At 43.9% G+C, this 11,584-nt stretch overlaps 1 protein-coding gene across 2 annotated transcripts in view; it reads left to right on the top strand.

Moving 5' to 3' along the window:
* The window catches only part of PNPLA7 (patatin like phospholipase domain containing 7), a 135,761-nt gene that overhangs the window by 21,226 nt on the left and 102,951 nt on the right, over nt 1–11,584 (top strand). For both annotated transcript variants that reach the window (XM_058818113.1, XM_058818112.1), the window contains exons 13-15: nt 19–111; nt 4,412–4,512; nt 6,907–7,053. In XM_058818113.1, the coding sequence (XP_058674096.1) occupies nt 19–111; nt 4,412–4,512; nt 6,907–7,053 (341 nt within the window). The remainder of the gene's footprint in view (nt 1–18; nt 112–4,411; nt 4,513–6,906; nt 7,054–11,584) is intronic.

The following is an 11,584-nucleotide window of genomic DNA, read 5'->3' as shown; positions in this document are numbered from 1 at the left end:
TTTGCTTTTAAATTTCAGACATGTTGAGGATTTCTGGTGCAGAAAACTCTGAGCATGTTTTCAGAAGAAGCCTTTCATCACCTCCCTATGCAGGCTCTACAGAGGCTTCTAGTAAGTAGTGCTTGGCAAAATTGTGGGGAATATGTAATTTATCTAATCATGGGGGAAGCCACATGATCTCTGGAGTGCTGGGTTAGATAATGTTCCTGTTTATGGTGGATAATCATCTTTCAGCCCTGTTCATGGTACATAATCATCTTGCAGTGTGCTGCTTCCTAACTCATTGGTCAAAAAATTATTTAGTAACAAATGGACTATTATCCCAGAGAGCATTCCCTTGCTGTCATTATCAGCAATGGGGAACATCATTTGGCTACCAAGACCTGCAAATGAGGAGCTTTATTAATTGATATTACTGAAACAAACTGAATTATGATGATAGGCCATCATCTTTCACATAAAAGATGACACACGTTTCTTGCTTGGCTGATTGTCCCAAAAAGCACATTACATTGCTTTGCTGCTTTTAGAGGAATGTTCTTCAGAGAGGATAATAAAGGTGATGGATCATGGGATGCTCTGAGGAGACATTTATGAGGCTGAGCTGCTTTGATGCTGCAGTGTCATTTTAGGGAACTTCACTTACTCCACTGTAGGCATTTTCCTCTGGGCCTGGTGTTTAGGGCAGCTTTGTGCTTCAAGGTGGAAAAACTGGAGTTCTAGTGGGAGTCACAGAGCACAGGCATCTGTCTCTGTTAGTTGAGTAATAAATTAACCTCTGCCAGGGAATCCAAGCTCATGCTCAGGTACTGCTGATAGAGAAATGTTTAATCAGTGGAGTAAAGGTGCCCTGGCTACTTTAGAAGATGCTTTTATTGCTCACCTTGGCTATTGAGTGACTTAGGAGAAAGGGATGTACTGTGAGGGTTGAAGGGTTTGGAGACAAGGAAGAAGGAGGGAGCCCTCAGAGCTCTCCCCAGGGTGAGGTTTGTGTCACTTGTTGCTGCCACACAAAGCTGCTGCTGTGCACAGAGGGGAGCAATGGGGAGTTCCTGCAGTTTTGACACTGGAGGGCTCATTTGGTTCCTCTTCTGTGCAAGTGTAAAGGGTCCCACTTAGATTCTTCATGGTTTCCATGTTGCTGTCCAGAGGGGGTGGATGTGATGCAGAAATAGGATTTTGGCTGGGGTGAGCAGATCATCTTTCTAAACCAGGGAGACAAATTAAGAGAAAATACTGACTTGGCTTGATCTTCACGTGTGTGAGGTTGTTTTACACTGGGAATTACAAAATGCACCAGCAGACTCGATTCAGTGATAAATTAATTAATCTGTGCCCTGAACACAGCCCCTTCCCCAGGTAAATGAGGCAGTTCAGTGAGCTCTGCCTGTGCAGCTGAGACATTTCAGTAACAGTCCCTGTGTGTTCTTAGGAGCTTTAATATGGAAGGATCCCTGCAAACCTCTCAGTGGGTATGTCCATTTGTCCTTCCTTTCTCCTTTTATGTGTCATAGAAGTTATGCCAAGGTACACAGAGCTTAGCAGATAGGGAGAACTAATTTTTACTGACAGAAGCAGCATATCTAATTGAGTAATTATGATTTGCCTCAGTTAACAGAGCTGATTTTTTCTCACTGTTTAGCTTGCACAGAAAGTGTCTTGATGTCTGCAATGAAAAGATCAAGACAGTGCTTGAGATTCTATTCCACTGCTTACTGTGTGTTCAGACTCCATGGAATATTGATCATGTTTGTTATTAATTCAGAGAGGAGAAAATTGTTAGAGTCATAGAAGTGCTGTTATCTCAACATCTCCTTGATTTGCTTGTTGATAGAATTAATAAACACTGCTAAAAATTGCTTTGGGAGAAAACACTTCTGCCTCAGTTGCTCCTGGGGCTGGCTGTAATCTGTTTGGTTTTTGTGTAGTTATCTAGCTTAAAGCATAGCAGATGAGGGAATAAATTCTGTCAGCTCAGGCTATTCTGCTTTATAAGTGTAGTAATTTTGGGTGGAAAAAGAGAGAATTAATTCGTGGAGGCATCTGGGCTGGGGGACTGAGGAATTAGAAAGCAGAAATAAAACAGCAGGGCCTTTTGGATATAACAACCTCACCCCTTCATTGTCCCTGGAAGTAAGTCTTCCTAACTCTATTTTTAATTTAAACAGAAGTTGTTTTTTATTGTTCTGGTGTTTTTTCCCTAAGAGTTGGAGCTGTTCTCCCAGAGCCCTGATGTGTGGCACTGGCAGGGAAGGCACCTTCTCTGCACCACCCAACCTGGCCCTGAATGTTTTTGTGTTATTGTTTTTTAACTTATAGGTGTTTCAGTAGATGCTATGGCTGTCAAGTCATTTTATTGCACATCTTGAGATTTAAGATCTTGAAGTCCAACTGCCAGGCAGCACCACCCTGTGTTCACCACTAAACCCTGTCCCCAGGTGTCACACCCACGTGTCCTTTGAACACTTCAGGGCTGGTGGCTCCACCCCTGCCCTGGGCAGCCTGTGCCAGTATTTTACAACCCTTTCCATGAAAAGATTTGTCTAATATCTATTCTAAACCTCCCCTGGCAGAACTCAAGGCCATTTCCTCAAGATGACATGGAAAGGGTACTCTGAGGTAGATGTGAATATTTGTGGCAGTGAGCTTCTTCCCTTGGCCTGGCTGGGGTGGGAGATAGGAGTCAAACCCTTCAGAAATAAAAACTGTGCTTTTGAAATTCAGTTTATGGAATTCACCCTTCATGGTAGGGTGGTATTGTCACATGGTCACAGCTCACAATGGTAAATTCTGGTTCCAAAAGCCAAATTCCCAAAGCTTGTGGCAATCCTGGGCAAATTCAAGTGTTTGCTTCTTGAGAGGGACAGGTGGGGAAAGAATTCAGAATTAAAATTTTGAATTTTTAGGTGACAGAATTTACCACTCGGGAGGGACAATTGCTGTTCCAAAGGGTCCAGCTTATTCTGAGCAGCAATTTGTACTTAAAAAAGCAAAAGTGTAAGAACAATGTAGTGACTGAAGGTAAAAGGTGTAAGGAAGAAAATGTAAACTTTTCTGAATAGTTTGCTTTGGAGATATATTAGGCATAGAAATAAGGTTGAAATTATTATAGCTTTATTTGTTAGGGGAAATTGCAATTTCTGCATGATTCTTAAACTCATCTGTAAATCTTTAGGCTGTGGGAATCCTGTTCAAGGTTTTCAAACAGGAGGAGTTTCCCAGTTATGTTTTCATTATTGATTAACTCAGAGAAGTTCCTGGAAGGTGCATGGGACAGCCAAGGTCTTAATGTAATTAAGATGTATTAAAATTGGGATGTAAGGAATGGAAGTAGCATTGACTTCAAATTCATTAATTAAGTGAGAACTGTAAGGGAATTTCTTATGTGACTTTCAGCACCACAATTTGGACAAGTTGTAGAAAAGATTTGAAATTTTTAGGGGCAAAATGCTTTGTGTAGAAAGACTTTTAGAAGTTGCTGATCATAATTTTCTCCCTATGAAATGGCAATTTATTGGCTGCAAAAAAATTCTTTAGTTTGGTGAAAATATTACTAAGAATAATTTCCTGAAAACAGTGAGGAAAACTTGGTGGATTTGCTGTTATTATTATTATTGTTGTTATTGTTATTATTATTTGGTGGATTTACTGCTACTGTTATTATTGTTGTTGTTGTGGTTGTTATTGTTTTAATAACTGTCTTATATTCTTCCTGTGTCCCTCCCCTTGAGCAGAGCCTGGTTTTAGGGCATAAAAGGTGACCTGGATTGATAAAGGAAGGACAGCTACATCCTGGCACTGTGACTTCCAAGGATGTGGAACTGAATAGAAAATATGTTTAATTTTTCCAGAAAGGCTTTTAAAATAAATAAGATTTCTTCAGCAGATCCCACCTTTTGTACAAACCCATCAACATCTAGGTGGGCAACAGATGAGCTCAGAGGGTGAGCTGCTCTCACCAATGAGGAAATTGGCCCCTGAAACTTAATGTTAACCCTATGAAGGATTTCAAGGATTTGTGGAGTATTGAAAATAAGATGCAGCGGCTGAAATGAACCATCAGCAGCAGCACCTCAGGCAGTTTTGCAGAAAGGCATAAAAAACACCTCAAAGTTTGAAGTTATCAGAGTTCCCTCTCTCCAGTGCTCTGCCAATTCTCAGTGGACAAAAAACCCCACACCAAACCTCCAAATAATGACTGTACCCTGTACAAAGTGGGTGTGGGAGTTCTGGGATGTGTTGCACACCTGAGTTCCATGGGAGGATTTCAAGTTCCAGGTCAGAAGGAGCTGGGAAATAACCAGAACATGGAGGTGCCAAGTTGCTCCCTTGGTGTGCTAGCTGCTGTTTGTGAGGAGCTGCAGTGCAGGAGGTGCTCACAGCAGGATTTCTGTGTTGCTTTGTGTTGCAGACAATTCCAGCAGTGCCAAGTCTGACATGGACATGGCCTACGAGAGGGCCCGGGTGCACCTGGCCCCCGAGGACGCCGCCGGCAGCCCCGGCGTGGCCAAGGTGGGTCTGCCCTTCCCAGGGCCCAGCCTGAATCCTGGGGCAGGATCTGCTTTGTGGGGTTGGTCAAAAAACTTCTAAAGTGAGTTGGTGTTCTGGTTCCTCTGGGAGCCACTGAGGGAACCCGGCCTGCCCTGACGCGGTGAAGAGCGGGGACGGGGAGGGGGCACTCTCCTTTGCCCTGGGGGCACCAAAGGCAGCCAGGCTGATCCCTGGGGGCACCAAAGGCAGCCAGGCTGATCCCTGGGGGCACCAGAGGCAGCCAGGCTGATCCCCATCCCTGGGGGGGCACCAAAGGTGGCCAGGCTGATCCCTGGGGGTACAGAAGGACAGGGGGCAGCCAGGCTGATCCCTGGGGATGTGACAGAGTTCACAGGGACCTTAGGATGAGGGAAGAGATGAGGATCTGACTCCATGTTTCAGAAGGCTTGATTTATTTTTTTATTATATATATTATATTAAAACTGTACTAAAGGAATAGAAGAAAAGGTTTCATCAGAAGGCTGGCTAAGAATAGAAAAGCAAGAATGATAACAAAAGCGTGTGTCTTGGACAGAGAGTCCAAGCCAGCTGTGACTGGCCATTAATTAGAAACAACTCTATGAGACCAATCACAGCTGCACCTGTTGCATTCCACAGCAGCAGATAATCATTGTTTCCATTTTGTTCCTGAGGCCTCCCAGCTTCTCAGGAGAAAAAATCCTAAGGAAAGGATTTTTCAGAAAATATCATGGCTACACTGGGGGTACAGAGGGCAGCCAGGCTGATCCCCAGGGGTGCAGAGGGACAGAGGGCAGCCAGGCTGATCACCTGCAGCAGAGGAGATGCTGGAACAACGGTGGAAGATGAAGGGATGGACTCTTAGCAGGGGTTAATCCAAGGTTTATTTCAGGAGTTCCAGGGAGCCTCTACAATCTCAGGGGGCCTCCTGCTGAGAGCCCCAGGAGAGGGGCCAAGGTTACATTTAAAGGGAGGTGGAAACCTAAAGTAGATAAGATTTTACTAACCAATAACAAAAATTAAGGGATGGATACGGGCGAATGGACATTTAGGAGAAGGTAAGGAGAAACACTTGGAGGGTTGACCCCTGGCCTCTGGCTAATCACTCCATGTCCTGGACAGAACGTTCTAGATGGAGGGGATGGGATGCTGAGTGACTGAGGGTGAGGGTTTGGGGATAATCTCAGCAAAGGAAAGGGATTACACAGGTAGAGGGAGGGGACACAATTTGGGGTAAACCATTCGGGGAAAATAAGGAGATCCAAAGACAAAACCATTATAAAACATAAAAACATGCTACAACAAGTTGTAACATTAAGTTCTTGGTCTGCTGCCTGGGATGTGAGCTGCTGGCATCTTCCCATTGTCACAACCAGGTAATGAGAGTGGTGCTGGAAAATCAAATAGCTCAAGGCACGTTCCCCAGCAGTCCTGTCCTGTTGGTGATTTGAACATAACCCCCAGCTGGTGATACTTCCTGCCCTCCCTCACCTCATTCTGCCTGCAGTCATGTAAAGGTTTTCTTCCTGCCTGCAAAATGCTGCCCTTGTGGCTCTCTGTGAGTTGGGATATTTGGATTTACAGAATGGTTTGGGTTGGAAGGCACCTCTGAAGCCCAGCTGGTCCAGTCCTCCTACTGTGGCCAGGGACACCTTCTCTGCACCACCCAACCTGGCCTTGAATGTTTTTGTGTCATTGTTTTTTAACTTATGGGTGTTTCAGTAGATGTTAGTGGCCATCAAGTCATTTTATTGCACATTTTGAGATTCCCTTGGTGAGCAATGTGAAACCACTGCTGCAGCTTTTTATGTATTTTCTTCCCCTGAATCATGAAATGGATTATTTGGATTTGTCAGACCATGCTCTATTTGTGAGAGGTCCTTTACAGCAAGGAATGAAAACCTTGTATCAGCTGTAGGTTTCCAGTCATTATTTATCAATCTGTTTTTATTTTTGTGGTCTACTTTTTACAAATACTGACCTGGAAGTCAGGAGCACAAAACCCCTCTTGAATTAGAAACCTGCACCTTAAAATGTGGAATGAAAGTGTTGCTCACTGTGACCTTGACAGGCATTTTATCTTTTCCTCCATCTTTGTGTAGAGGGTTGGTAAAGTTTTAGTTTCATCAAGCTGGCAGCAGCCCAGTTTGTGAAGTCTCTCATTCCTTCCCTTCCACAAGCTGTGATGAGTAACTTTGTTTGATTCAAGTGTCAGGCTGTGCAGAAAAATGCAGGGATAATGAAGTTAGGAAGCTGTTGCTTTTTTGGAAACCTAGATTTCTTTTTTTTCAGACCACCAGTTGTGGTGGGTAGAGAATGCAGAGGATAAAGGCCAGTTTTGGTAGGTGCCAGTTTTGATGTTTAACCTGATCCTTGATGTGCTCCTTCTCTTTGCAGTCGATATTGAAGAAGACAGTGACAGTGACAGAAACTCCTTCAGCAGTTTTCCATTACAGTGCTGTGCAGGACTCCTGTAACAGCAAACACATTGATGCCATCGTGGAAACAGCAAAGAGAGACCTCTCAGCCCTGATGAAACTTGATGTGAGTTATTGCAAGGGGAAACTGCCTTTGCTTTGCTTTTCATTTCATTCTGCCAGGAACTGAAAAGTGGATTTGTCTCCTCAGTGTGCTGGAGATGGGCTGGATGTTTTACTCAACAGCCTGTTTAGGTCATTAGAGGGGTTGAAATAAATTTGAATTATTCTGCCATTTCAAGAGACCAGACTGGAATGCAGAGCATGAATCTCCCCTCTCTGTGCAAGCAGCACATGTGCAACTCCTGCCCCCTCATGAGTGTGGGAAGTTATCTAAAGGTCCAGGTGATTGCTGAACCCATGGATCATGGTGGCACTGCATCCTAGGGAGGTGTTTGGGTTTGGAATTGTCCCTGTGCTTTCCTGGGGGCATGGCAGCATCTCCCAGCTGGGTCCTGTGCCCATGGCAGGGGCAGTGCCTGATCCCTGCTGAGCTCAGCCCCTTGGTTGTCAGGACCCAGAACATCCCTCAGTCTGTCCTGAGCAGCCAGGACCCTGCCAGGGGGCTCAGAGACCCTGGCACAGAGCCCAAAATGCCCCTGTGTGGGTTTGCTTATGACCCGTGGAGCAAATTACCAACCTTAGATGAAGATCTGCAAGCCATGACAAATTAAGCAGAATGATAGTGAATTTATCACAAAGTGAAAAAGATTTTGAGGTTTTTAGAATGGGGGTTCAGGAGGCAAGATGGAGGGATCTGGGTGTGTCCAGCCTTTCTCCTTCCTCTTCTTGGCCTCTATCTTCTGCTGTGATGTTGGCACTTTTAGATTGGTTTAGAGTAGAAGCTCACTGACTGACATAGGTGATAAGTATTGGAAAATAATTGTAAATATTGTACATGTAGTTTTTAGTATAAAAAGATAACACCACCCTGGGGGCAGGCAGAGTGCCTGAACTGTCTTGCTGAGCGGACCTCAGCTAGACAGGAGAAAGAATTTTATAGATAAGGAGCAATAAACAACCTTGAGACTGAGAAATTAAGAGCCCTGACTCCTTCTTCAAGTGCCAGGCTGGGAAAAGAGACTTTCCAGCTCTTCTTGGGGTCACTCTGACAAGCTAGAGGCCCAGACACTTGGTGGTGTAAGAAGGATTGAAAATTGTTCTCATCATTCCAGCTGCATTTCGTTACAGAGGTGTGTCTGTTCATGTGGATGCTCAGACAGTTTGGGAAAGCTCAGCATCTGTCTCAGTCAGCCACAGACAGCCCTGGTTTGTTCCAGCCTGTTCTGCAATAATTCCTGTCTGCTGCTGCTGCCAGGGGCTGGGCACAGCTGCTGCACCTCCTCCTGCCTTCAGAGCTGTCAGCAAACAACACCAGCTAGAATTTAAAAGATTTTACTTCTAGATTTTAGCATTCCTTCCTGACTTCCAAAATTATTCCCCTTGCAGCTTCAAAATCCCTGTCAGGGTCTTTCAGCTCCCAGTTGCGAGGCTGGAGGTGCCTGTTCCCCATCCTCACTGATCTGAGGTCTCTCAGGCTGCAGGAGCCTTACCTGCCTCATTATGTTCATTTTCAGGGTTTTTCAGGCATTTATATCCTCATGAAAGGCTGCAGATTATTTTAGAATAAATTATTGTTGCAGAAGGAGTAAGACTTCATCTGTTCTGTTCTTGAGCCAACTATCAGATCATAAGCAAAATGCCAAGATTACTGAAGCTCCTTATTACAGCACTTTTCTTTTAGTCTAGAATAAATTTCTCAGTAATTACCAAGTAGCAGTTCAGAGATAAAGTTGATTTCAACAGTATCCTTAAAATGCAGCTCCTAATAGGCAGAATTTATAACATAAAGATCTAAATACTGGTGAAATAAAATAGGATTTTCAAGCACTGTAGTTTTTCACAAGCAAATGAAATTCTGTTGGGATGTGGCCAAATGTCAAAAATTGAAATCTCAATTTTTTTTCCCATGTAGTAATACAAAAGTTGATTCTTCTACAAGAAATGCAAGAATAATCTTACTGTGTACAAAGTATTTGTGTTCAATGCTGCTCTGCTTACATGAAAGGAAATGAATTCTTGTAAGGTCTTCTCTTAAAAAATAAGATGAAAGCATTTTAAATTGTCATTTTTCAGAGCAGCCAATCAGAGTGAATAAAATTGAGATGTTTTGATGACAGATGGTAGCTTTGGGGTTTTTTGATTGTTTAGTTGAGGTTTTTTTATGTGACAGAGAGAGAGGATAAATGTCTCTAGAAAGAGAGGCATTATTTCAAATAGCCTTTAGGTATCTGACATCAGAATTAAAATTTTCTTTTTTTTTTCTTTTGTTTTAAGTAACTTGAATTCCTTGGATCTCTGTCATGAATGGTTTTCAATCTCCTACAGTTTTTGTGTGTTTTCAGCTTTATCTATGATGAGGAGGGTTAAGCAGTGTTGCTGGCATCTCTTCTTTGTGAGTTACAAGGGCATTTCCTTTGACAAAAATATTATTTGTCCCAGTTAATTATTGCTGTATTTAACTTGTTTATAACTGGTTTGTGTTTTCACTTCCTACCATAAACTCCTGCTAATTTGTTACCTAGAAATAACCTTTGTTGCTTCTTAAATTTGCTGTTGTAACCAACTTTGTTGAGATTCCTGCTGCAATCATGTACCGCGGTCATGTATCACATTGCTGGGAAATGGAGCTTTTTGGGGTAATTATTTTGTTATTTTCCCTCCCTGGGGGGCTCAGTGCAGATTTCACCCTAAACCCTGTGGCTGTGCAGTGCTGAACTGGGGTTTGCTGGTCTCACCCATGTGAGAGGGACAGGATGGATTTCATTTGTCGTTTCTTTTCTTGGTTCATGGGGCAGAGATTGCCCAGCAAAGGAGGAGTCCAAGCTCTGCCTGAGGTCACTCAGTCCCTGCCATGCCTGAGGCACAATCAGATGCTGCCAAGTCATTTCTGGCAGGTTTTTGGCTGAGCTGCTTTAAAGATCTCCAATGCTGAGGCTCTCACAGCCCTGAGTACAATCTATCCCAGTACTTAAGTAGTCTTAGACATGAAGAAAATCTTGGCAGCAATTTTTTATTTTTTGAGCTGATGCAGCCTGAAAATGCTCTTGATAAGCAGAGCTCATGGGGGAGCCTGAATTCCCCTGCTGAGAGGCACTTTCAGAGTTACAGCTTTGGCTTTGAGAATAGGTAATACTATACAACCATAAATGTCTAAATATAGAAAAAACATTATAGAAATTAGTTGAGTTGCTGTTGCTGAACTGAAATATTTTGACAGGTGCTTGTCAGGTTCTCTGCATTGGATATGTTCCCATGAAACAGATTGGCTTTAATAAAACTATTTTTGATGAAAATGTGTTCTTTTTATCAGCAGTAGGTGTAAAGAATAATTGTGATTATTTCACTTGCACTATTTCTTTTCACCCCAAAATAGAACAATTCCAGCCTGGCAGAACAATTACACTGGTGGAGTGTTTACATCTCTGCTGTGCTGGTTTCCTGCTGGAATGGACTTGATGGCTGGGGTCACATTGTGCTCTGCTCTTGTGCTCAATTGGTTCTCCTGTGAGTGCAGCTTTAGTGCTTCTGCCTCTGAGGCACAGCCAAGCACCCAGGGAGGCTGTGAGAGCCAGAACTGCTTCAGCCTGACCTGTGCACTCATAACTGAGCCTTGTTTTGTGCCCCAGCCCCTTCAGGGTGCTGATAAAATGCTGAATTTCTGAAGGTTTATAAGAAGGCTGGAGAGGGACTGAGGGCATGGAGTGACAGGGCAAGGAGGAATGGCTTTAAGCTGAAGGAGGGCAGGCTGACATTGAATATTAGGAAGAAATTCTTTATTTGAAGCATGGTGAGACCCTGGCACAGGGTGCCCAGAGCAGCTGTGGCTGCCCCTGGATCCCTGGCAGTGCCCAAGGCCAGGCTGGACATTGGGGTTTGGGGCACCTGGGACAGTGGAAAATGTCCCTGCCATGACTGGATGAGCTTTAAGGTCCCTTTGAAACCAAGCAGTCTGTGACTCTGTGATTTGTTGGTTTGAGTGAAGGTTATGCCAAAGCAAAGGTGGCCTGAAGCATTAGGGTTTGATCCTGGCTGCACACAGGACCCCAGATTGTGTGGGCAGTTCTTTGAGATGGAAGGAAAAGTCTCTCTGTGCCTGTTTGGGTGTCTGTTATGCACTCAGGATTGTGGTGATAAAAGCAATGTTTGGATCAAAGGAAATTTTAGGCTCAGCCAGCTCATCTCCTTGGCATTGCAAGGGATTGGGGTCCAAACTGAGGGTGGCTTTTGGGAAGATCTTTCCTCCCATGTGCTTTTCAGTTGGGAGTGAAATTCCCACTGTTGTGTGCCTGAGCACAGGAGCTGATGAGCTTGGGGAAGCTTTTGTTGGACAGTGTGTGTGAAAATGAGCTCTGAGCTGTGTGCCCAGGGCTGGGCTGGGACACAGCCAGTGCTGGATTATTCTGTCCTGGTACTCCCTGATACAGAGAATCTCCTCTAGTTTCACCTTCCTTTGAAGGTAACTTTATGTTTGATGGTTTTCATGCCAGCTGATACAAATCTTTTTTCATTAAAGACCCTTTAAAGAGTCTGGGGGG

Source organism: Ammospiza caudacuta, chromosome 21 (assembly GCF_027887145.1).
Source record: "Ammospiza caudacuta isolate bAmmCau1 chromosome 21, bAmmCau1.pri, whole genome shotgun sequence".
Taxonomy (NCBI): domain Eukaryota; kingdom Metazoa; phylum Chordata; class Aves; order Passeriformes; family Passerellidae; genus Ammospiza; species Ammospiza caudacuta.
This window is presented reverse-complemented; position numbering and strand designations above follow the sequence as displayed.